The sequence below is a fragment of the Biomphalaria glabrata genome, chromosome 7, assembly GCF_947242115.1.
Source record: "Biomphalaria glabrata chromosome 7, xgBioGlab47.1, whole genome shotgun sequence".
Classification (NCBI taxonomy): Eukaryota; Metazoa; Mollusca; class Gastropoda; family Planorbidae; genus Biomphalaria; species Biomphalaria glabrata.
In genome coordinates this window covers 12,159,275-12,187,103 of record NC_074717.1, presented here as the reverse complement: position 1 = coordinate 12,187,103, position 27,829 = coordinate 12,159,275, and the positions used below count along the sequence as shown (strand labels likewise).

The 27,829-nt window shown below is 35.9% G+C and overlaps 1 protein-coding gene and 1 long non-coding RNA gene across 4 annotated transcripts in view; one reads left to right on the top strand and one right to left on the bottom strand.

Moving 5' to 3' along the window:
• The window catches only part of LOC106052027 (low-density lipoprotein receptor class A domain-containing protein 2-like), a 192,096-nt gene that overhangs the window by 10,405 nt on the left and 153,862 nt on the right, over positions 1-27,829 (bottom strand). The window contains exons 7-8 of one of the 3 annotated variants that reach the window (XM_056035288.1): positions 25,606-25,673; positions 24,794-25,275 (exon numbers count right to left, since the gene is read on the bottom strand). The exons of the other annotated variants lie outside the window; for them this stretch is intronic. Coding sequence (XP_055891263.1) covers positions 25,213-25,275; positions 25,606-25,673 — 131 coding nt within the window. The 3' untranslated portion in view covers positions 24,794-25,212. Of the gene's footprint in view, positions 1-24,793; positions 25,276-25,605; positions 25,674-27,829 lie in introns of those variants that run through there. 3 annotated transcript variants of the gene reach the window in all.
• LOC129927245 (uncharacterized) lies at positions 22,391-25,094 on the top strand. The gene is made up of 3 exons (XR_008778874.1): positions 22,391-22,923; positions 23,400-23,509; positions 24,359-25,094. It is a non-coding gene; the product is annotated as an uncharacterized LOC129927245 (long non-coding RNA).

Below are 27,829 nucleotides of genomic sequence, written 5' to 3'. Positions count from 1 at the left end.
TGGATTTCTTTCCAAAAGATTTTTTTTTATTTGACATTATCATTTGTCTTTGATAGAATTTCATTCTGATGTTCTTTCTGAAAATATTGAAGCCTGGCTTTTTACCTGCCTGGGTGGACCACTTCGGGGGCCGTTTTGAGTTTGTGTTTCCACACAAACTGTTTTTGTAACCTTGTTTTTCAAGGCATTGTAAAATATTTTAAACATATGTCCAGTGATTTTAGCACTTCAGCTATGTCCAGTGATTTTAGTACTTCAGCTATGTCCAGTGATTTTAGCACTGAGGCTATGTCCAGTGATTTTAGCACTTCAGCCATGTCCATGGATCTTATCATTTCAGATATGTGCAGTGATTTTAGCACTTAGGCTATGTCCAGTGATTTTACCACTTAGGCTATGTCCAGTGATTTTAGTACTTCAGCTATGTCCAGCACAATTAGCACTTCACTATAATTTGTCTAGAAAGTCTTTCAACATTTTCTAACTGGCACAAATCGCAGTTGCCCATTTATGTTTTTCAGATTCAATATTACTTTTGTCTAAATCGTCGGAAAAGTTGGAAAGTGAAGGAGACATTCAACAAAGTTAAAGTCTTTACTAAATAGATCCAAACACAGGACACTATGGAAGTAAAGAGGATTCTCTACTTGTATAAAGCTGAGTTTTAATAAAGACCGTTAGAAATGTTTCCATTTAATCTAGTATTTTAAACATTTTAGATTCATAATAGTATTGTGACATACAACGATACAACATACAAAGGTCAAACATACAAATCTGAAGTCATTTTTTTGAATGTTTTACCCTTTAAAGTTTCTCGTATATGTTTTTTCTATGTTTTTGACATTGCTTTTTTTTTATATATTATTTTTTTTAATGTTTTTATGTTGTTGTTTTTTTAGTTTTTTAAACATATTTAAGGTTTTAATTTTTTTTTAATGAGAAGTTAACACTTAACACACACACACACACAGACTTTTAAAACACTTAAACACTTACTGTAACACACAAAGCTAAACAAGGACACGCACAAACAGACGCAACCAAAGTTGAAGATGAAAATGTCACTTGCAAGACTGAGTGACGTAGTAGCCAGAGCGCCAGTTTCCGGTCTTCTCCATCTGTTAAACACAACTCCGGCGCTCTCGTTCGCCACTACAGGAGTACACACACACACACTTCTGTATGACCTTTTCATAGCCATTCATTCGCTACCCCGCTCCGACCCACCCTCTACTATAAAAGAGTCTTCTGGTCTACGCCCATGAGATTGAGCGCCGAATCTTCTTGTCCGCCTCATTTCCCCCCTCCCCTAAAAACAAGTACTTCATAAAAAGAAATTCCTGTTTCTATTCTTTGTTATTTGATGTAATGGGCTCTCTATTTTTTTTTACCAGGTTGACGCATTCATTAGCACAATGACACAATCTTCCGTCACTGATGTATGTGATAAGTCATGTACGCTTCACCTTTCAGACCTTACACTCTACAGGGTCAATGATGTCATGGTCAGCTAAAGACTAAAGATGAACACAAGCTTACTTTAAAATTACTTTTAACAAAAATGGTTATCTGAGGGGAAGAGCTCTACATTCACAGTCATATATCTCAATACTGCACGATTTATTTATATCAAACCAAATTAATTAATTATCACTAATTAAATAACTAACTGGTTATTTTCTTTGAGTGATATGTTTTGTAAGAAACAATAAACAATTGTGTGTAAACTTGATCCGAGAGTGACAAGTTGGAGAAATAGGTGTTCAAACTGTGTACCAGGTAAAAAGACAGAGTGGATATTTTATACATTTATAAGCTCACCCCCGACCTAGACAGGCTGTTGCTTCTAAGTTATGATTCAGATTTATCAAATCTAATGACCAGATATAAAAACATCTATCTATAACAATTGTTGTCTCAGTGTTAGCACTCATGCTGCTACAGTATTCACTTCCTCTACTATCTCTATGTAGACGTCCAAAGAACTCGATACCTTCAGTCTCACGTTAGCGACTCTACAGATGTGTCTCCGTCAGAAGTGGTGCACTAGCGGTCTTCTGAAATACACTTTGCATCTAGCGCACAACGATTGGGTAAGTTTTGTAGTTCGAAACAAACAATGTGTTTCCTCTCTTGGAAAGTTTGATCTATTGAAAGTCATGTGTTTAGGTTAGGAGATAATCTGTCTGCTCTGTCTGTTCTCCAGTCACGCTTCGTACTTCGATATCAAAAAAAGATTTTTCACAGATAAAAGTTATGTCGTGTCACTGTAAAACATTTGTTAGCACGTCAGCTATGTCCAGCGAGTTTAGCAATGTAATTATGTCTACTGATTTTAGCACTGCAACTCTGCATTGTCCAACTATTTTAGCACTTCAGCTATGTCTTACTATTGTAGGACTTCAGCTATGTCTAACTAAGACTTCAGCTATGTCTTACTATTGTAGGACTTCAGCTATGTCTAACTAAGACTTCAGCTATGTGCAGTAGTTTTAGCACATCGGTAATGTCAAGTAATTTTTAGCTCTTCACCTAAGTCCGGTCATTTTAACTCTTCAGCTGTATCCAAAGATCCAGTCTTTCCAGTTGTTACATTACAACAAAGTCCGGTCAAACAAAACGTATTGGTTATTTTTCACTTATGCTGCAGATTTCTTCCCCCCCCCCCCCCCCCCCCAGGTCTAGGAAAGATGATGACACGAGTAGCCCAGAGGAAGTAAACAAATACCATTTCAAGTAAACAAATACCATTTCAAGTAAACAAATACCATTTCAAGAACAACACCAAGGGAGCTTATCCAGAGTGTTATCGCCCAGGCACAGAAAAGTTGCCCATGGGGAAAGGGAGGGGATGGTAAAACCCATGTACCCTGAGAAGTAGGGCGGCTGTGTAGTGGGGAGATTCATATTACACCCACTGCCTCATCTCTTTGGCAATGCCTTGTCCTAAATTAGAAAAACAAAAAACAAAAGGGGGAAAATTAACTCTTGCTTTGCTGAGTACATTTCAATGTTTCTTTAATAGCACTGGCACTTTGTTTCCTTAAGGTGTAAAGACATAAAAAAAAAACGTTTTTAAACTACCTACTGAGGACAGTGCTATGATATGAGGTGGTTGAAACGTTTACCACATCTGCTGTGTTGTTAATAAGACTAGAAATCTTTGACTCATCTCTAGTGACATACCATCCAACCCTAAACAATTTGTCTTAAATTTCTAATTCACTTCAGAAAATGTATTTTTTTTTTAATAATACAAACACAAGGTCGTATCATAAATATGCACAGAGAATAATTTAATTGTAACAGCACAATATGAAAGAGCTTCAATAAGAAACCCACAAAGAATGTGTTGAAATGAAGTCCGATAAATGGAAGACACCAAATAGGCATTTTTGCTCCATTTTTATCGGGGATTTTCAGACATGGATGAAAAACTATAAATAACTTTTTGGTGTCTCTGGTGTACAAACTAAACGGAAGTGTTGCTAAGGTAGTTTCTTTTAGAGTGATACGACAACTTACGACTACAGAATCAAATGTTCTAAGCTCTTCTGTTTGTGGCACTAAATAATGTCAAAATAAAGAAAGAAGTAGACTTTAACTTTAACTCTAAGACGTACAAGTTTGTTTTTTTTTTAAACCAAAAGGCAACTAACTAGCGGTAAAAACAAAAGTCTATTTGAAAAGAATATCAACTGCCACACACATTGACAAATGGTTAATTTGAGTTGGCAACATTGAAGTTTAATTGAAAGTCCTTGACATTGTTTAGTTCTTGGTGAACATCTTCCAACCCTGACCTAAACAAAATGACACAAATCTGTGGGTTATGGCTACTACAAAGACTGAGTTTACTATCCAAACCCTTGAGCTTGGAGGAGGTAGTTTGTGTCTGTATTATAAGCTTCCTGTGAGTTCCAGAATAAATGGGTACAGAAGAACATCTTTTTTTTAACGGTTTTTTTTTTCTAAACGTGACACATTAGCTTGAGACCAAGCCGAGATTGAGATTTTTAGATTAAGTTAAGTTTCCTAAGATTCACTATATCAAATACACTTTAGACTCCTGCTATATGATACGTACATATTTCAATATACAGCGATAGTTCTTGGCAAGGCCATTGGTCAATGTGTGAGTAATGAAGGAATAATCTGAACTATACATTGTTACAGAACTTTGTCTTGGCTCTGTGTAATATTAGTAAACAATAATCTGTTTTGTATGTCGAAGATTTCACATCAGTTAAAGTGTCATTTCTAATGAACTTGGAGAGTCGGAATTATTGTACAATATGTCGACTGTCCATTAGTACCAAACTGATTTCTGCGATATGTTTTAGATGTTTTGACATCTGAAGGATGTATTGACATCTGGAGGATGTATTGACGTCTGGAGGATGTATTGACATCTGAAGGATTGCTTCACGTCTGGATTTACTTCAATGGCCTTAACAAGAACTATCGCTGTATATTGAAATATGTAACCCCCCCCCCCCGCCCGACACTTTACTTTTGCCTAATAGGGTTTAGTAACACTGATATGCACCCCGCCTTCTCCCTGCTCTGTGATTGTGTCACAAGTCTGGACTCTTGGTGTTCAGGGCCTATAGATAGAACAACCTTGACACTTAATGGGGGTACAGACAATGTCATGAGCAGAAGACTATGCACGTGTGAGTGTTTGCGGTGGTCGTGGCGCGAGGAGTTTAATGAATTGTCTGCCCCTACTTCTCACCGCTTCATCTTTGCTTGAGCCCACCGCCCGCCCTCTGCTCTACACACCCTACGTTTTCGCAAGGGTTTTTACGAGGGTTTGGCGCCCCCTCGGAAGACAGCGATTATAAAACTGTACGATGGGGTATCTTTATGGTAGAAGTGGGAAGCTGATTAACGGAATGGGGCGCTATCTGTGATTCACTGTCAGACGAGGGAATATAAATGCTTCTCCCCACCCCATCACAGGCCCTCCCACATGTACGCCACACACAAACAGCACACAAAGTCTTCATTCACTCAGCGGCATTTGTACAAATGTTTGACATAAATCATTTTTAAATACGAAATAATACATAGACAATAACATTTTATGACATATTTATATATGGATATTTTTTTTTTGTGTCAAACAGCAAGAAACGTTGTGTGGTTCTGAGCTTGAAGGGGCGAGTCAAACTAATAGAACACATATATATATATATATATAGCGTACAGTTGCGTAGCTAGGAATCTGCCATCGTTTGGTGGCCCAGGGCGCTTACCTCTTTGGGGGCCCCTGCATTTTGAGCAATATTTAATATTTAATGTAAAATAGAAACAAATTTGGGCCCCCCCCCCTCAAGTGGGGACCCGGGAGATTTTTAAATTCTCCCCCTCTCCCCCACCCTAGCAACGCCTCTGATAGCATATGCATGCAGACAAAAAGTTTATATATTTCAAAGACATGCACCAATCAATAGAAGAACGTGACTTAACTAAGTGCCAAATCATCATAACCATGAACAGACTCTCTGCCATCGAATAAAGTAAGTAAAAAAAAATACAATTTTCTTATGGGAAATTAAAGACAACGAAACAATGCATAGCAATGATAGATTAAGGAAACAATTATTTCTTCCCTCTCAGACTCTCTTAAAGGAAAGCAGGACTCAAAAGTGCTTAGAAAGTTTGAAGTTTTGCCCTTGAGGGGAGAGATGCTTTTGTTTGAAGAGAGAGAGACGCGGAGATAATAGAACGCTTTTTGTTTATGCTCGCAGACTTGGCTGGAATTATTAGAAATGTCAACGTTGATAGTTTATCAATGAATGACGTGAAATGTCCGTAGTTTTTAATGTCACTTGTAGTCCTGGGGGGGCCCTCGGAGTTGTTTCCCTTTTAAAAAGATTGGAATGTTCTCACTCAGAGTTTCTCAAACATTTTCTGTTGCAATGAGACTTGAGATTTCCAAGCACGACCCAAAACCAATTTTATCTTATCAGCATTAAAAAAAAGTTTATGTTTTCTTCCTTATAGATGTTTTTTCATCATTAGAGAAATTAATTGTACAGTACGATTATTTGATTTAGGGGGAGAATTTATGACCACTAGTTCACTAAAGTATCTAAGACTCTTTTAAAATAAACAAGTGAAGACGATCTTGAGCTGCTTACAGTCTGGCGTTCGGGCGTCTCGACCATGGGCGTAGCCAAGGGAGGGGGTCTTGGGTTTAATCCCCCCCCTCCGAAATGAAATCCAAGCCAGCTACTGATGAGATTTTATGTTCAAATCCCCCTCAAAGTGGTTTTGAGGTCAACAAAAAAAAAATAATGAAAACGACAGTCACCAACTTCCAGGAGCATAGCCAAGGGGTTCTGGACCTTAAAACTCACACCAAATTTTTTTTTTACGACAAAACCCCCCTGCTATTTAATATAAGACTAAAGCATTAAAAAATTTAACAGATTCTTTGAGCGTAGCCAAAAGGGTTTTTTGTGTTTAAAAACCCACTTCCGGGGAATTCAACCCCCCTCCAAAGGTTTTTAGTTTAAAACCCCCTCCAGTGGGGTTTGAATCTAAAAACCACCTCTGCAAAATAAAATTAAAGCAAATTACACACACAAAATTCTAAAAGTGTAGCCAAGGGGGTATTTGACTTTAGCCCCCCCCCCCTCCCAGGGCTCTAAGTTTAAAACCCCCTCCAGATGGTTTTGAGTTTAAACCCTCATACAGATAGTTTTGTGGTTAAAAAAACTCTTCATGATTATTCTAAAGCAAATTAGTTTTGTGGTTAAAAAAAACAAAACACTTCTTTATTATTCTAAGCAAAATAAAGTCACAAAATTCTACGTGCGTAGCTGAGGGGGTTTTGAGTTTGTTTTTAAAAAAATCTTCAGCGATTTTTTAGTTTAACCCCCCTTCCCTCTCACAGATGGTTGTAACTATAAAACTTCCCTATTCGATATAAGATCTAAAGAAAAACTACATTCAATTAGCGTAGCCAAGAGAGATTACACTTTTCTACCAGTCGCTGGGCTCCATTAATAAGGTGCAAAATAGTAGATTTTGCTTTCGAACTAAACTTTTTAATAGCAGGATAATGCACTGTAGATACCTCAGAATATGCATTTTTTTTGTTTTAAATACCGGAAATAATTTTTGGCCCCGAACCCCGATGGGTCTACTCCCAGCGCTCCCCCAGCCTCCCTAGATGGCAAGGGCAGGGTGTCTACAACCTTTCCACTAACTCCAGGAATAACTTAGTCTAGGGTACAATAAACGTTTTCCAAAAGAATGAAGGGTCAGAATATAATAACGATTAACTACGCGCGCGCGCACACACACACATACATATAACCTATATATATATATATATATATATATATATATATATATATATATATATATATATATATATATATATATATATATATATATATATATATATATATATATATATAATATATATATATAATTCCTCCCCCCCCCCCAAAAGCCCCTTCCCGAAAAAAAATCATGGCTACGCCCATGGTTCGATGGTCCCGAGCTCATTCCCTGCCAGCTGCAGTGTCCAGCATTCTGATCAAAGTTTGGACCTACAGTTGATAGGTTTGCATTAGATCTAGGTCAAATAAAAGACTTTCTAAACGATGTCCATCTGTTACCATAAAAATAATGTTTAGCGAGGCAATCACAACGTAATATTACGTTGTTTGGTTATGAAATGTTCTACCTGTTTCGGATGTTCCTTCAGAGTGGAAGAAAATCTACTTCCTAGTCCAAACCTCCCGCAGGACGACGAGGAATGGCAGCAAAATAAAGACACACTTACTCAACATGTTCTTCCATTGTCATTGTCTCTTACACTTCTGGATTGAAGACAAGGCATATGTATGTATGTCGTCATATCCGCGTAGAAATAAAAAAAAACGTAAAACTTTGCAAAATATCCCTCAGATCATGGCGGAGATCGTAATGTCCCTCCCACAACCGTGGGGCTCTAAAAATAAAAATAAAAAACTATTAAAAAAAAAAAAAAAGTAAATTTTATCTCTATGGAAGAGCGAAACTTTTTAACAAATCGGATAAACCCGTTTTTACAGTATTTTACATTTGGTGAATGTCGGCTAGACGTGTAAACCCATTTTCACACTACTTTTATTTTCGTGGCAAAGTAAAAAAAACTTTGAATGGAGCATATCCAATCCACTAAGTCTGTAATACCCTAATTAAGCCCTGCAATCCACGGATCATATCCGGCTATTTATTTTTTTATAAAGGGTAGTCTGTAATAAAAAAAATAATATAAGATAATATAAGATTGTAAGAAACTGTGAAATAATATAAGACAAAAGAGGTTCTCTGAATGAAATATAATTATTCCCCAAGCAGGCTCCAGCAGGTTTAAAGCCGGCACCTCCTCGTGAGAAGCTAATATGGGCTAAGTGAAATTGTCACACGTCATGTCCGTGTCACACACTCGGCTCCACCAAGACGTTCCCACATTGGAGATAATTGGATTAGCGAGTTTAAGGTCCACTGGGGCGTCCACCCTTGGGCGCTACCAAGGGTTGTCAGAGGTGGATTATTGTGGCGCTCACCACATCCAACTACATTAAGCGAGATGGTACCGTGAGCCTCTACGACATGTGGTGCTAGTGGAATGCCCCCCATGGCCAGGTCAAATTATGTTGTCTTCACTGTTTAAAGATTTTTTTCTTATATTACTAAAGGATCCAGGACTTTAGAGGTGAAATTGGGGGGAGGGGATTTTAAAGGTATATTAGCATTAAGACAATTTTAGTTTAAACCACACGACGAAAGATAAATTACGTTTTGTCTATGTTGTTAGACAGCTAGCGAATATGGAGAAGTGTTGTAAGTATCTTGTAGCGGGGTTCTAAGCAGAGCCCAAAAGCCTAACGTTTTCATGCATTTTTAGTTGCACAAACATATTTTCCTGACGTCTACAGCACACTATTCATCCTATCACTCAAAAAATTGACAGTATGTCAATTTCAGTAAAAGTAAGGAGGAGGCATAATCAATTTATATTTTCGTATTTACTTTATATTGAATAATAGATTAGAATAGGTTCCGACATAATATGCCAATGGGTTTAAATATTTACAAGTAGATAATGGTACATTGATATTCAATTCCTTAACTTTAAAAATGCGTGATTTCTGACTTCAATTGGACCAGCATACCTGAAGGATTAGGGTGGGGGATGGTGGTAGATGCACTCGCCCAACCTCAGCCCCACCAAACTGGCTAACATACGATAGGGGTCGACATAATATACATTGTTTTAAATCTAAATAATTAGCATATTTTATTAAAAGAAAACAAAAGTTTAGGACCGCTGATATAATTTAATTTTCTTTAAAAAAAAAGGAGATAGGACCATTTTAAAAATTGGTTTATCTTATCTTATATGATACAGACGTTACTTCAAAAAAGAAGATGATTACGTTCTACGCGTCATACATTTAGCCATACATGTAACCAATGACCTAAACTCCGCCAAGTCACTGGTTTTCCTGGTTTGACATTGTTCCTATTCAAATTTTATATTATTTGGCATTTCATTCTAACAGTACGCTTATGTCATAATGTAAGTTTGCAGAAGTGTCCTAGCTTTGAACCTTGTATGCAATAAAATGTATAAATAGACTTTATTTATGTCGGGTAGTATTCGATATAAGGGTATGACGTTGGGTAGCCCGGTATAGGATAACAACCTAATCAGTACAACAGATTTATTCAAATTACAAATTAGGTTTAAGCTATTCAGCATATTGATGAAATATATAATTATTCTTATTTATTTATTTATTATCAAACGACTTCTAAAGAAAGGACACATTCCAGTTATTCCAATCAGAAAATAAGAGCCATTGAAATCATTTCTCTTTCAATATTTCACATCACCGATTTACTTCCTTTTATTCTCCCTTTGGACATTGAATAATTTCACTATTACTTCCCTTTCACATCCACGGACGGTCTACTCTATTTGACAAAAAAAAAATGAATGTCAGCTCAGCAGTTCGATAGTCTCCCTTTTAAACATACATGTCCTAGAGTTATCTCCACTTTCATAAAGTAATCATAGATTTAACTGCCCCCTTGCTATTTACATGTCGCTGGACTGTTTATCAAGCTAAACACACTCAAAGGAACATCCTATTTTTTTCCTATCAATTTTTTCCTGGATCTATTGTAGCCCGCCGGAGTCTTGAGCCCCATACCACCCCCACCCCCGCCCACATCTCATAGCCCCTGGGCAGCTTTAGCAAGTGATGAGACTTTGAGGACTAAAATCCTTTAAGAAAAAAAAATATGAAGAGTTTATCTTGAACATTAAAACTTTTGTTATTTATTAGAAATTCTAGAATATACCTTTCGTATATGTTTCGTATATATAAACACTAGCCGGATGTCCCGCGGCATGCGGGCCCTAGTCTGGGTACTACTGACCTAGTGGAATGAATTTAGATCTACGTCAAATATGGAGAATGTCTCCTTCACATTTTAAAATTCTGCCACAAAAAGTAAAAGTAGTTTGAAAATGGGTTTACCCGTTCGGCCGACATATTCATATCAACTAGAAACAACGGGTGTACCGTGTGATTGTCAAAAGAGCTGAGCCTAAGGCTCTTCGAACTCTAGGCTTGTAAGCCTGCTTAAACAAACCGTTCTGACTGGAAGAGGTCCAAGTCTATGCCTATGTAGAACATTGCTATTTCCGATATATCTGGCACTCCGGACGCATGGACTAGAATGCATGGCCGAAGGCCGAGTACACCGGAAACTCCGCCATTTTCCTATGTTGCGCCAAGCTAACCGTGAGGATTTGCCATTAGTGTAACGGTCCCTTGAGGAACGGCGCATGGATTATCGACAGGGACGTGGAAGCTCTCTTCTCTCTTTCAACTCCGCTCCGTGCAATTGGAAAGCTCACGCATTCCCTTGGACACCTACACGGGAGTTTTGTTTTGCTATTCATTTAGCCTAATCACTTCCTCTAGCGATAATTTCCACCCGAGTGCCACGTTGATGCAGAGTAGCGTACTCGGGACGGGTGTACCTGATTTGTTCAAAAGTTTCGTTCTTAATATAGAAGAATTTAAGAATTTTCTTTTTATTTTAGGGCCCGCCTGATGTGGGAGAGAACTTAAACGTACACTACGGTCTCCGCCATGATCTAAGGAACATTAATACCAAGTTTTATTCAGATTGGTCAAATGGTTCTAATTTCTATACGGGATATACCTACATACATACAGCTTACTTTCAATTGTATATATTGTAAGATGGACTGGTTGTCAGAGGCTTTTTGAGACTCATGTCATTGGAAGCTATTTAATGGTAGTGCAGTTGTTATGTCCATTACTACTTCCGGCAATAACAACCTTCGTGTAACTCAGATTTTGCATATTGGCTCCAGCAGAACTTTTATCATTGACAGAAGATGGGGCATCATGGGGCAAAGGCGAGTAAGCTTCGGGCAGGCCGTTTGCCTTGGCTGGTTACCCACAAAGTGGTATGTAAAATCAGAATCTAAACCTCGGTTGTTTTGCAGCTGTAACCAAACATGAAATAATCTTGAGGAAACATCAGGAGCAGGTGACTCTTATGGAGTTTGCAAGCCGCACTGCTACAACCTGACAGCGAGGCCGACTGACCCTAACTGTATTGGATACCTGCCGTTCCTTTGTACACATCAACTGCGTGAATAGGGTAACAGCAGTAAAGACATCCTTACGGCTCTATCTAATGCTTAGGCTTTCGTCTCATTTTGCCAGAGAAAAAGATCAAGGCAACTGACACGGTGTGCAGCAAAACATTTCAGACTCACATAGGTCTCACCAGACACATAGTATGCCCATCGTGATACGATGATGACCACTGTGGACTGTGGTCATCTAAGGGGTTGGGTACTTTGCATTGCGGTTTTATTTTAAGCCTCCTCATTCTGTTGTAATAGCTGCCTAACATATGTTGGATGCAGAAAGTAAAAAGTTGTTGGCCATTGTGTTGGTCACATACCATCTTAATTAATCCAAAAAGATGTGTGACTGAATGCTATAAACCATCTGAGTCAATGTTTGAATCTTGCTGTGTAATCCTCTGCTTTTAACTTGTGTGGGACACGGCAAGAAATATGCGATACAGTAGTTCCTTTTTAAAACAGTATTTCAAGTTCATACATCAATATCCTCTGCATTGATGCTGGTCTTGACTTAGAACTAAAAGTGAATTATCAATATCCTCTGCATTGATGCTGGTCTTGACTTAGAACTAAAAGTGAATTATCAATATCCTCTGCATTGATACTGGTCTTGACTTAGAACTAAAAGTGAATTATCAATATCCTCTGCATTGATACTGGTCTTGACTTAGAACTAAAAGTGAATTATCAATCTCCTCTGCATTGATACTGGTCTTGACTTAGAACTAAAAGTGAATTATCAATCTCCTCTGCATTGATACTGGTCTTGACTTTTGATGACGTGGTCACATATTCTTTCAGAAAGAAAAAAAAAAGGTGTGCGACTTGGGTTAACATAAAATTTAGATACCAAATAACAACGGTGCTCTCTAGCTACGGCCTACGGGACATATCCAGCCCGTGGCTCGGTGCCATCTAGACCCCGACAGTTCTACCCACAGTGCATAATGAAGAGGTTGACGTCTCTCCATGACTAGCCCTTTTTTTTGTTCAATTTATTAATTATTTTGTGATGCATGTATACGGGTGAGTAATATTTATATTAACACCAAGCAGAAAAGTTTGGAAACCACTGACCTCATAGTAGTCTACAAGTTATTTCAAATTCATAGATTGAATATTGATTTTCAGTCATTTCAATGGTTAAAAGTTGGTAACGATTTTCTTTTCTGTTTTTTTTCCCATCCCAACTATACGAGGAAGACCCCAATGGGGTACAAGACACAATATTTTGGTCTTCCACGTAGGTTTTAGTTCGACCAAAATCCCTGGAGGAAATGGAAGTAGCTGACCTAGTTTTGATTTCATCTCCGGGAGAATGGGGTTTCCATTTTTTAATGAAGTATATTGTTGACTAGCTTGAGTCAAGGGAGCCATCTTCATTACTAGCTAGCAGCGTGGCTACAATCAATAGGAGATGTTATAATTAACTCTATCACAGTCATGGACTTGTACATAGAATGACTATAAAAAGGACCTAGTTCCACCTCTTTCTACCCTGCACTCTTTGACTATGTGTGAGGAAATAATGTACTCAACTGTTAGAAGCAGTCGTGTGGGTGGCTCAGGTGGAAATGTAAAAGTACTCACTGAGAACAATCTTGATTTCTGAATCTATTAATCTATTACGATAATTAATAATGACAAATAACTTTACTAAATAAAAAAACAACAACTTGATAACCAAACCAGTCAGATGAGCGAAGATTCAACAATGTTAAACAATTTTACGCAACTCGCAAATGGGATAAATGTCATATGACACAAAGTTCCCCCATTTTGTAGATTTGAAACTATGTAGACGAACCTAGCTTTTAAATTTCACTCTAGTAAATGTTAGTTCCGCCATCTTGTGTGTATTAACCAATGTCCGCAATACTTTAATGTACAGATCACGTGATCATGTCAGAGATTGAGATCTTTTTTATAACAAGGGTGGCGCATAGATCCGGCTACAAATTTAGATAGTATCCGAGATGACATGATATAGAAGCAGACGACTTATATCACGTGACGACAATCTTGTTGACGTATCCCACAAATATCAAATTGATGATTGTCCTTCTGTCTTACTGACATCTTGATTAAGTGGTAAATAGCTCAGCTTTTGGATCTGATCAAATATTCGTACTTTGATTGAAAAACTCAAATTGGATGAAATTAGACTAACGTAGATCTAATAATGTAGCGTGGCGTTTAAGCATTTCAAAGAGAAGCCTCCTATTTAAAGCGTCATGAAAGATATAAAGAATGAAGTGGTCTATAAAGAATGAAGTGGTCTATCTAAACGTTTAATGTTTCCAATCATCACCTTATTTAAAACCAAATAGGTTCAAATTTGAAAGGTTCAAACCTAGCAGAATATGATAGTAAAAGATGAGGGGAGTTCTTTGAAGTCAAATAAACAATTTTGAAGTTAATTTCAGAAAATAGCCTATCACTACAGTGTTCCAATGGGGTCAAAGTTTAAACACATAAGATGAATGAACTTACATAGATGTGTACTGAAGGGAGATTTGGGCGGGAAAATGTCAGACGATGTTGTTTACTCATGTCGTCTGGAGTTTTGAACGAGATGAATTGGATTGGATCTCAGGAAATTCCAGTTCCTTCTCTTTATATAGTGGTCGTCTTATAAAACAATCTATAGGCAATGTCTTTTTATGTAGTGGTCATCTTGCAACTACAATCTAGAGGCAATGTTTTTTATGGGCTGCTCAGCGTACAAAACTATAGCCAATAGCCAATGTTTCTGTATGTAGTGGTCAATGAATAGCTACATGATATATGTAATGTTCCTTTATTTAGTGGTCCGTGAATAACAACAGGCTATATGTAACTTTTTTTTAATGTAGTAGTCAATGATTAACTACATACTATATGTAATGTTTCTATATGTTTCTGTATGAAGGAGTGGTCAGTGTACAACCTACAAAATGGATTTAATGTCCATGATGTTAGTGCAATATGTTTTATACCCTTTGACCTTGGTAGACTAGCGAATAATTCCATTTCTATTAACACTGGAAATGTGCGCAGGCCTTTAACCACTGAAAATGTTCGCAGGCCTTTAACCACTGGAAATGTGCGCAGGCCTTTAACCACTGGAAATGTGCGCAGGCCTTTAACCACTGGAAATGTGCGCAGGCCTTTAAGCACTGGAAATGTGCGCAGACATTTAACCACTGGAAATGTGCGCAGGCCTTTAACCACTGGAAATGTGCGCAGGCCTTTAACCACTGGAAATGTGTGCAGGCCTTTAACCACTGGAAATGTGCGCAGGCCTTTAACCACTGGAAATGTGCGCAGGCCTTTAACCACTGGAAATGTGCGCAGACCTTTTACAACTTGAAATGTGCGCAGACCTTTTACAACTTGAAATGTGCGCAGGCCTTTAACCACTGGAAATGTGAGCAGGCCTTTAACCACTGGAAATGTGCACAGGCCTTTAACCACTGGAAATATGAAAAGAATATTCGAAGACAGGGGAAAAAAAAAGAGCCAATCAGGTTTGAGTTTTGGAACGTCTTACAGCTTGTTGTGTTTTCGTTGCTTTGCATGGTTCAGATGTTCCTCCTGAATTGAAGATTATTACATCCTAGCCCAAACCTCCAGCAAGACAGCGGAGAATAGCGGAGAGCAGGTTTCGAACTCAGGACTTCCATTCTTCCAGGCTTGATATAAACCTTCCAGCCTAAATGTGCCTGTTATGTGTTCGCTATAGAAGAATAAGAGAAAATATGTTTTCATATGTTGATATTCGGTCTCATTCATTGGCACTTATTAAAATACTCAAAGCCGAAATCATTTTCCTGGTCCTGACATGTAGATATCATTTTATTAATAGAATTTTTATTTAAAGAAAGAAAAATATAAGTTTTTTTTTTTTAACCTTTTTTTTTTTTTGTTTTTTTTTCTCTTCTATAACTTCCGTTAAGTTTGCACCTCTTTCCCCCAACATAGAAACACACACACATGACATATATAAAGACATCAGAAAAGCCCCAAATACATGATAATTCTCTCCCTCTCTCTTTCTCTCTCTATCTCTCCCTTTCTTCTTTTCTCTCTCTCTCTCTCTCCTTAAAACATACATACAAAACCGGAAGTTAAAATCTATGCCAGTGACGGACATGTCACCATCACAGTGTCATGGAAAATGTCAGCCACAGTGACCTCTGTTTGCTGACATCTGACACAATGATGGTCAACACAGCATTTACAGCTCCTTCTTCTATCCCAGCTACCAGCTACCAAATACTGGCGGTGATCTTTACCATAGGTTACACTTAGATATGAACTTTTCAAATTACAAATTAAACTCCGGGCACAGTTCCAAGTCTGTAAGACTGAAATTAGTTTTTAAAGTTTTAGTTAGAAAAGATGGACAAAGTGTTAAAACAAATCAAGAACAAAATCTTAGAAGCAGACAAAGTCTTCAATTTAGACAGACAGAATGAAACAAAACATCTCAGAAGCAGACAAAGTCTTCAATTTAGACAGACAAAATGAAACAAAACATCTCAGAAGCAGACAAAGTCTTCTATTTAGACAGACAGAATGAAACAAAACATCTCAGAAGCAGACAAAGTCTTATATTTAGACAGACAGAATGAAACAAAACATCTCAGAAGCAGACAAAGTCTTATATTTAGACAGACAGAATGAAACAAAACATCTCAGAAGCAGACAAAGTCTTATATTTAGACAGACAGAATGAAACAAAACATCTCAGAAGCAGACAAAGTCTTATATTTAGACAGACAGAATGAAACAAAACATCTCAGAAGCAGACAAAGTCTTATATTTAGACAGACAGAAAGTTAAAATAAAAATAAGGGGTGAGGGAGTACCTAAACGATTAAACAGTTTTTAAATTATCGGCTGGAAAGAGTGGGGTTCGAACCTTTTGTAAAGAGGGTTTAATTTATTCATGAGTTTCTGGCATTCATTTGAGAACATTTAGCTTGTTGCTGTTCTCAAAAACAACAAAAATCAACATCTACCTGGCAGAAAGCGAATGGTGCCGATTGTTCGGTAAGTCTTAACTTGGTTTTTTGTTTTTAGAGAGTTGACTTTTCTCATTTGAAGCATAAAGACAACCTTGACCTTGTCTTCGCCACTGACATATATAAACATAAATGATGTACAGGTTAGTTTCTCCTAAAACCTTCATGTTCGATGAGTACAAATCAATTTCAATTATGTTTTTTTCTTTTTGGATACCGTTCTACTTTCAGATTACTTTCTAAATAGTCTTTTTTTATATTCCTGCATCACATACTCACTCTCTATTTCTCTCAAGCATTTTTCTCTCTCTTTTCCTTACTATCTTTCACTCTCTCTACTTTCTCTTCTCCCTGTATCCCTCCCTCCCTCTCTCTTATCTCACAACCGTCCCCCCCCCCTTGCCTACTCAGTTCTTCTCTCCTTTTGACCCAGCCCCCCACTCTCTCTGTCCCTGTGTAACAAATTTCTCACGCGCTCCATCCCACCCCCCACCCCATAACTTAATCCCCTTTCCGGACATTGTCATGCCTACAGTCATAGTTTATTCATGTTCCGGCGGTACAAATAGAATTAAAACTCCCTCGTCCCTGCTGCATGCAACACCCTGGAAGTAATGTGTGCCCAGGAGGATCTAGAGAATCTCCTCTTAGCATTGACCCCCAGGGGGGAGAGGAGAGGCCATGTGAAAAAAAAAGAACACGTAACGTGTTATTGAGTGTGACTTGCAACTTGTGGCCCATTAGTTGGTTACTATTGTTGTTATGTATGTGTATTTGTGATTTCAGTTCGTCCATTTGTCTTCTTATCCATTTCACATGGTTTGGTCTCAGAAGCTTGAAAAGCTATTGAAAAAGTTTGGCTTTTTTTTTTATTTTAAATCGAATCCGTTTCTTTGTTATTGTTATTATTAATCGTGTAAACCATTTTTCTAACAATATTTTAAAGATTTATATTGTATTAGCTCACAACCATTTCTAGGTCAGATAGAGTACAATTGAAGAAATATTTTCCCATAATCGAGGGGAACTAGACAAGATCATAATCCTTCTTTATTGTGAACTCCAAATGAATATCTCTAATTTTGTAGTTTCATTTAATATAAATTGATGTTCTATTTAGACTCCCACTAAGCAGTGTATGATTAAAGAGTACGATTAATAATTGCAAACGTTATGAGGCTGACTTTCACGAGAAAGAAACATACATTGAGGATCGCTCTTTCATGTTCTTAATCCTAATCTGCCATCTAGTCGATATAGACCACCAAAATTCACTCTGTTACCACTAAAACATATAAAATACTAGGGGGAAAAGCTTCTATTAAGTGTAAATGTATCAATCAGTCTTGTAAATGTTTTAGTAGCCCCCACCTGGACATAATACATCTGTGCTATTAGAAACAATTTTACCAATTGTTTTTGTTTAGCTTTTATCTTGCTCAATGCACTATGATCCTATCACTTGTCTGGACCAGTTGGGAAAGGGGAAGGGAAGAAGGTGTAATCTTGGTGAATGTTTACATGATCGTTTTTTAAATGCATAAAAAAATTTCCTTCAGGCTTAAGGGGAATAATTCTACTTATATCACCACATCTGTCAAGTACGATTTCTTTCCCTTGTTCAAGCAACCAAACAAAAAAAAAACATTAATTAGTTAATTAAAGATACGCGGTGGCTGAGCGGTGTAGGGCTTGGCTTCCGAATCGTAGGTCCCGGGTTCGAATCCTGGTCTTATTCTTCTTCTTCGTTCTCATCCTAGTGAAGACTGGGATTCTTAATTCCGGGATCTTTGGGCGCCTTTGAGTCTACCCAGCCCTAATGGGTACCTGATATTAATCGAGGAAACTAAAGGCGGTTGGTCGTTGTGCTGGCCACAAAAAAATAAAAGCCTTACTGAGCGCAAGGTCTCAAAAGGAACATTTAATTTTTTATTACTTTAATAGCTAATTAACTAATTGGTCATTTTTTAGCGGCCCCCGAAAGGGGAAAAGACGCTATCAGTTTTGTGTTGCCTGTCTGTTCGTCCGTCTGTTTATCCGTCCCGTTTAGATCTCAGAAACTAGAAGAGAAAATGAAAATCGGACATCATAATATTTTAGATCATTTAAAGTTCTTATGCAACGGCTACTTTTTTCTTTTTTGACATTGAACCATCTAATTCTTAAAATTATCTATGCAAGCAGATTTTTAAAAAAATTCACCACTTTTCAAAGAAAAACTTCAGGGTAGGTAAGTCTTTTAAATAGGTCACAGACTTCTTCATCAATAAATCAAACTTCATTCATATATTCGCGCATTGATACAAAAAATTTGCTTCTAAGGTCAAAATAAAAAAAGTATCAATGGATCATTATAAAAACGATTTTCCATTTATTAACTAACTCATGGAACAGAAGACTGATTTAAATGTTGTTTTTAAAAATAATTTTAATACGAACTTCGTTTTAGTTGAAAGTTAAAAAGAAACGAACTACTTTTATAGCGCGTAGTTTTGAATATCTTTATGATACACTTGACAATCTAAATTAGACTCAATAGAGGCCAGATGTAGATCTAGATTTAGATTTAAAAGTACTAAACAATTTCAACAAAATTTACATCTATAAATTATTAAGGAAATATTATCTTCTTACAGTTTAGGGGTGCAGATTTATTTAGGCCTATTATGTAAATAGTAGTATAGCATTAAGAAATGAATGTGATGCGAACAGCGTAGTGCTTTATTATCCAGTAGTAGGCCTACTAGATCTAATCCTGATCATAATATTGGCCTAACACTAGGTCTAGTAATTTTAAGATTAAACGTGTATATCCTTACGGATAATAAAGATTATTATTATTATTATTATTAATTATATTCTAAATTATAGATAAAGCCTGGATTCTAGATTTAGTTCTATAACTTGACCTTGACCTAGTCTAGATACTAGGTCTAGACCTAGATATCTACTACATCTAGAACTAGTCTAGCTCTAGATTCTATATATATTCTACATTCTAGTCTAGACCTATAAAGTAGATAAAGCGATTATGATCAGGATTAGTAGGCCTACTAGTGTGTAGTAGTGAACTATGCTGTTCGCATGGGCAACCGGTTATTTGTGTTGGCATTTTTTTTTTAATTCCTAGCCCGTCTACTCCAATATATTAATCAACATTGTTGGGGAGATGTACGTATCTGGGAGCAGTGGCGTCACTAGGGGGTGCGAAGGGTGCGGTTGCACCGGGTGAAACCATTTTGGGGATGACAACCAAGTTGAAAAAATTATATCTTGGCAAAAGCAGACACATCGGAAAAGATAATTATATTAGAATCTCTATATGCCCAAACAAGCCTGGACACGTCTAGATGGTAGTTTCAGTTTGAATGTCAAAGCACAACGTTATACAATTCTGTCTTAAAGTATAACAAAAGAAACCTGTTCAGGTGATGTTAAGTCTGTTTCTAATTGTAATTAAATATTGTGAAATTTGCAATAACATTTGAATAAATGTCATAAACAGTGGGATTTTATAATAGAACTGACACTCATTATACATTTGAGTAAAAATCAATCATAGTAGGTAATCAGCTCACTGTATTTGTTTAACAAAAAGAACTAACTAGCAATAGCGTTTATTGGAACATATTTAAAGAAAGTTGATGGGAAGGGATGACACCCTGAGCTACCGCACCAGGTACAACCGACACTATCTGGGAGGTTTCCATTCTGTTTTTAGGTGATCAGTTAACGCTTCTCTGCTTATTCCAGAAGAGTTTGAAGAGTCTTATCAAAGACGAAGTGTTGTCCTGTTTGCTTTTATGTGAAAAAAAAATGCCAAATGATCTTTTACAATTTTATTAATTTTAACGATCAAAACAAGACTATGGCTTAAATATTCCTGGTCCGTTGGTGACTTCGATGGGGGCCGTCTCTAAGTTTGTGTGATAACACAAACTCTCTTTGTAATCTTTGTATTTATTGATTCTTGTGTTGTCAGGTAAATGAAATAATTGTGCAAAATTTCAGCTTGATCCAAGATTGGGTGTGGGAGAAATAACGTGGACAAACTTTTTACCAGAAAAACAGAGTGGGTTGAAATCATAGACTATATATTACATGGACTGCCAACACTAAGGAAACTAAGCATAAGTTCCTTTCACCGAGGCGTCCTTGGTTGCGTGGTAAATTGACTTCCGGTAGAATTTGTTACTATATAAAGAAACTATTCCCGAAGATTTTTACCATCAATTTTACAGCAAATCATAAATGGAAACTTAATTGTCATATACGATGTTACAAAGGTAAGTGTGCACAAATCAATTTGTGACTTAGATCTATGACTATAAAGCTTTGTAACTGATTTTGTTAGCCAATATAGATAATTAGCCAAGCCTGTATTTCGTGTATTCTTGTTTACGACATTAATTGTCTGCTAATTGGTGCTGCCAGTTTGGATTATTTTTTTTTTCTTTTTTTTTTCATCACATTTGATAATTATTATCATTATTTTTACAATGTATATTTTAAATGTGATAAGCGATTTACTGAAAGAGTCAATACATTTCTGAGAGTGTCATTTATTAATTTTGTATATAATGGGTGATACAGGCCTAAGTTAAGTCTGTGAATGAGTCAGTCTAAATAAATTAACAATATAGTGAGTCAATAATTTTAAGCCTACAATCTTACATCTTTACCAACTTTTGTTCAGATCTACAAATATTTTTTTATTCAATTTGATTTTAATTTCAAGATAATGTGCATTTTTATCTATAGTAATGGAAAATCAACCATAAAAAAAAAATCAACGATGTATGTATGACTAACTGAAAAATCTGCATAAAAATTTCGGCCTTCAAGTTTTTAGTGTTTTTTTTTTTAACTAACTAGAATCCCAAATAACATCCAATTCTTCTAAAAGCTATAAAAAGATCTGATATTGTTTCGAATATATTCGCCCAATAAAATTTTAGAATCATTTAGGCTCTACTTCACTAGAAAGTGATTGTACACATAAACATGTAGACTTTCACCCAGATGTAGTGACCTATGGCTATAAACTTTATCTACAAATACGAACTTACACACAACACACTACTACACTACTATATATATATATATACATACATACATATATATATATATATATATATATATATATATATATATATATATATAATAGAACACTAAACACTATTTATGTAAATGCCCATTTTTAAGTTTGTAAAATAATAATTTGTTTTTATAAAAAATCTGGCTATGCCTATAGTACTTTTAACAAAATTATGACTAAAAATATTATGAACGTCGAGTCTCTAGATTCATCATCTTTGTGTGTCTGATAAACCCAGAGAATGAAGATATAGAATCTATATAGGCCCCCTATTATATAGAATCTAGCTTTAGTTGACTCTAGACTAGATCTAGGATAATTTCAAGTCTAGATGTTCAGCTTCATCTTACCTTGATCATGATGATTAATTTTAATCTGACTTCCTTACTTGTTAACTTAAACTTCGTCTTACTTAGCCCTTAGGCGCCTTAGCCTTAGCTTCTTCATATGTGAATCATGAATGGAAGTGCTTGGCTCACAGTGTCACAGATCGTTCTTTAAACTATTTGAAGATCTACTTTATCTTTACTAACGGCTCTAATCTATATCTAGTTTATGTCTATATTTTATATGATAATAATAGACATAGACTCTTATACTTATAATAAAGACAAAGTTATAAGATCTAGATCTAGAATCTGTATCTAGATCTATTCCCATTTGTGATTTATACACTACAGATTTAATGTTTCTGATGAGCAATACTACTATCTACAGCCATGCCCATTAACATAGGCCCTACTCATGTACTAGATCTAGCTCTTTTGATCACAACTCATATCTTGCCTAGATATAAACAACTGTACTAGATTGGACTAGACATTCTAATCAGTTCTATTTTCGTTTTTCATTATTCTCACATATTCTAGTAGGCAATAGGTACCAAATTGTGCTATTTATTCACTGTAGATCTAGATCTTAACTTTTCTCTTAACTACCAAAGAAGTACACAAAGGATGTTGAAAGGTACCCAAAGGGCTCTTATTGCTACCATTCAATGTGTGGAATCAAGTATTTACCCAGATACTGCCACAATATGCTCTTATTGTTTTCAAAGGAGTTTTCACACAGTGCCAGAAGCTGTATAAATACATTTAACAGTAAGTTTTTAAGTAATTAATCATTTATTTTAAACGTTATGTAAGTCTATTTTAATTGTAAGAATCCATGTGCTATTTTATTTAAAGCTAACTTATAGGTGAATATTTACACAATATTGTTGTTATGTTGTAAATAAAACATATTATATTCCCTCCAGCCTGTGCAGGGTATTTCTAAAGTGATAATTTTCTCATGCAGGCCAATACCACTCTTTTGTTATCTAAGGTGTTTTCCTTCAAATTATACTTTCTTGCATAAGAATTAAATATATTATGCAACAATTCTCAATTAGAAATACAGATTAACCAGTTATCTTGGTGGAAAAGGATGTCAGATGAGTTGAGAAAATGCTTAAAGAAAGTCTTTACATAATTCTTTGAACTAAGTCACTATAAATATTTTGGAGATTTTTAAAATTTAATTAGAATTTTATTATTGCTCACATTAAAAGCAATTGTTCTTTTCTTTTCCGCAGATGTATATTTCAAGAAGAAATGATGCTTTCTTATTTCTAAGAGTTTATCAATAGGATGAATGCCACAAAACTCACTTGTTATGCCAGAAACTCTTCCTACGAAACTTCCAGTAAGTAAAAAAAAAAGTAAAGTTTCCCTTTCAGACCTTGTGATCGATAGGGCAGATGATGTAAAGATCATCTGTTTCTGACCATTCTGTTGCCTACGGTTAACGAGGGTGTCATGTGGCCAGCACAGTGACCAACCGCCATTACTTTCCCCAACTAATGTCAGGTACCCATTAGAGCTGAGTGGACTCAGACTCAAATTAAAAATTCCAGTCTACACCAGGATTTGAACCCCGGTCCCCGGTTCGGAAGCCAAGCGCTTTACCGCTAAGCCACCAGGCCTCCTTTCAGTAAGTAGGGCAGCTTAAAATTTAATACTTTTATCTTAGTGCAAAAAGAATAAAAGCTGCCTTCAAATTCTCCCTTTAAATTTGCAAAGATATGTTTATAATTTAATGTATGCAGTAAAAAATTATGTTTCAAACACTCAGTACAATATTCAATGACTCTCTTTATTTGGGTTACCTCAGCATGCTTGTGCAGAAAATTTCCTGAATTTTTTTAAAAATCTGTTCCCTTCACTTTCAAGTGCATTTAATCATTCATTAAATTTTCATAATATCACTGAATATAATGTCAAAGATTAAATATTGTTATTATTATACTATTCCTTTTTGTTTGTAATATTTTAGTTTCATAATATGTTCCCATAGCATTTTTTGTGTAAAACCTCTAATATACTTTACTATACTCCTAATATACTTTTTAAGGAACTGTTTTGTTAGATGTTTTCAGAATTGATTTTATCCGTAAAGGACTTGAACATATGGAAGTTTGGTACTATATGAAACTAAGATTGAATTGGTGACTTGTTATGAATTTAATGTATGTTGTTTCTATTCCATCAACAGTACTAGAATTTGTCCAGTGCCTGTGATCCTCTGAGTTGAAGGAGAATGTGCTCCATAATACCTACTAGGAGCTTGCTGATAGCTGGAAGTTCATGAATACTATGTTGTCCTTGATTTGATGATTCTGAAAACTACCATTTCTGAAGACTTGAGCATTATTTCTATAATTTAAAAAAATCTTTTCAGGAAATATTGTGTTTATAATATTAAGAAAGGGAAGATAATATTGTTCTTACTAATATTATTGACTTATTAAAATAGAAAGCACATCATTACCAATATTCACTTGTCAATAAATGTTAGCATTATTCAATTTTTAGTTACATGTTCAAACTATTAAATTTTATTACTTAAATTATAGCAACTTTCTCTTTCAGTCTAGCTTAAGATACATTCCTGTAAAAAGTCTATAATAATAAGTTAATGTCGATGTAGTATTGTTCAGACACTTACAAGTTTAATCATCTATACTTCACAAAAAAAAAGTGTTTGAATGGTTTTCATTTGTTTGTACATCAAATATGTATTAATATAATTATCATTTTTAGATGAAACATTAAATACTGAAGATGACTATCTCAATTTCTGATGTAGGCCTATTCTCATTTCATGAAATAAACAAAATATTATCTGAAATTTCATCCCTTCATGGTAACTGTAACTGGCTTCATAAAAAAATGGAGTGATGACTGGGTTGACTATACATTTTTGTATAAATAATGCATCAATGAATGTAGCTTATACTGTTCTTTTCCTCATCTTGAAATGTGTGGACTGATAATTAGCTGTTGCATGATACTCTAAATGACAAATATCTTCTACTCATTACAATAGCATATTTCCATGCTGTTTGGCTAAGTGGAAGCAGATAAAATTTGTTCCTCTATTAGCTGTAAAATCTCGAAATTCATGAGCAGCTGAGAAAAAAAGAAAAGAAATTCAAACTAGTTTAGACATGTTATAAATATATATATTTGCTAATTAAAAAATGTAAGACTACTTTATGTTACAACAATGGACAGCATCTTTAAAGTTGATTTCAATGCAATCACAAGAAATAATTTTTTCTCTACAATTAGGCCTGCTTTAATGATTTTTTTTTTATGTAAATAAATTTTATGCATAGGATTAAATATAACATGTACTTAAGGAGATTTTTTACCTATTATTTCACAATTACAAGTAATTTAAAGTGATACATGTATTGATAACAGAATGTTATTGGAGAAAGTAAAAAAAAATCTCACTTGTAGTAGATCCCTTTCAATTTGAAAGTTAGTGACAATCAAATCAGGTTTGTGGAAGTAGTATGCTCCTTTAATAAAAAAAAAAAATTTAAAAAATGCGTTATAAAAAATTTTCGCTTTAAATAAAATTTCTCTTGGGTGACTTGAGTAGAAAGTAATAGAAATATGAACTTCATTTAGCAATATGCTCACACTAAGCAGAAGTGGTTTTTACTAGTGAAAATTGTCTGTCCAAATAAGCTATTGAAACTACTGTTAGCTTCACATGATATGAACTGTAAAGTTTGACAGTTCTTCATCTAAGACTTTTAGGTACCGGTATTATCTATCAAGAGCAGGGTAAAACAAGGATGGGTTTTGGCCATCAACACTATTCGGAATTGTTTCGTCTGTACTCTCATAGCGCCTTGGAAGATGGAGTAGGCCCTATATATCCACAGTAGATCGGATGGAAGGCTTCTTAAACTGGCTTGGCCAAAACGAGGAAACTACATAACCTGATTAGGGAACTGATGTTTGACGACGATGCTGCTCTCACTACCTTTCGCAGTAATTATTACAAAGGCTAGTCAATACTTCGACAGCTGCAGATCAATAGTTCAGTCTTACAATAACTCTCACCAAGACAGAAAAAGGGCATAAAAAGTCAACATCATCAAACTCCATTTGAGTTAGGGCTTGAGAGGCTCAAATCTTCTCTTGCAAAAGCCCTGGACAGAAACCCTGCTGTATTACGTAGTGCATACATGTCACCATACAGATTGAGAATTTTTTGTTCTGACCTGTTGAGACGGAGATCAGCAAGTCTGGGGCAGTCAAACATAAAATGAGGCACGGGGGCACCAGGATTCGAAATTTGGCCATAGCCGTGAGAAACATGAGGCAACAGGACAGTGGCCTGTCCTGCACCGTGTTATAATAACTTGCCATAAAACATCACAGAATGTACTTTTTCTATTTTATCAACGACAGCATCTAAATGCCAAACATACTTTTCTTACATTTTTCAACTCGGAGAAAACTTTACATCTAGACTTATTACTTTTACTTTAGGCCTACACATAATATAGCACTTTTTTACAACTTATAAACGAAAGGTCATTTTAGCCTATTATAGTAAGAGCATATAGATCTAAATTTACCGGGTTATCCTTCTGAATAAGTCTTACTATTTGGTTTATATATATATATAGGCTATGCTCTCACAAGAACCTCAATTCAATCAATGTCGTAAACAAGAAAATACACGAAATACAGGCTTGGCTAATTAGTCTATATTGGCTAAGAAAATCAGCTATAAAGCTTTACAGTTATAGATCTAAGTCAGAAATTGATTTGTGCACACTTACCTCTGTAACATCTTCTTTAACAATTCAGTTTCCATTCATGATTTGCTGTAAAAGTGGTGGTAAAAATCTTCGAGAATGGTTTCTTTATACGTAAAAATAAAATCTACCGGAAGTCAATTTACCACGCAACCAAGGACGCCTCCGTGAACGGGACTTGTTTATTGAAAAATATAGGCTTAGTGCGTAGAGTTGGCAGTCCATGTAATATATAGTCTATGGTTGAAATAAGCTTTGTAAAAATGTCTGTTGTTGACCCAGTGGTCATCGCATTGAGGATACTAAGATGTGTGGTGAGTAGCAAAAAAACAACAACAACACTTGTCTACTTATCAAGGCGGCTCGAATTCGAACCTGGACTTGAGCTGAGTTGTATTGTAATAAGCTCCTAAAGGGAGCACGAAAACCTACTCTCCCCCCCCCCCTCTCCACAATAGCTCTATAACAGATTGAACCAGAAAACACTGAGCATGAAAAATGAGCTATGCAAAAGTAAATTTTATTTTATTATATATTTTTTTTTACAGAGAACAGTTTATGGATTCAAAGGCGTCGCTACATAGATGTACTGTCAGTTAAAACACTAGCCTACAGTCAAAGTGTAACAAGGTAAGGAGGTCGTTTGAAGAATTTATTTTATAGGTACTAGCTTATTAAAGACAGTTTTGCACAGCTCTGTGATTGCACTGTTGCTATCAGGTATACCCGATGACCACGCTGCCAAGCTGCAGCGAATTAAAAACAACGCTAACACGGCATTAGTAACATTATGCTTTTGGGGACAAAGAAGTCGAGGCGAGACATAGAAACATAAACCAGTCAAACAGATAAACACATTAACACGTGCTGAACATCCTCAATGCATTGACATGGAAACA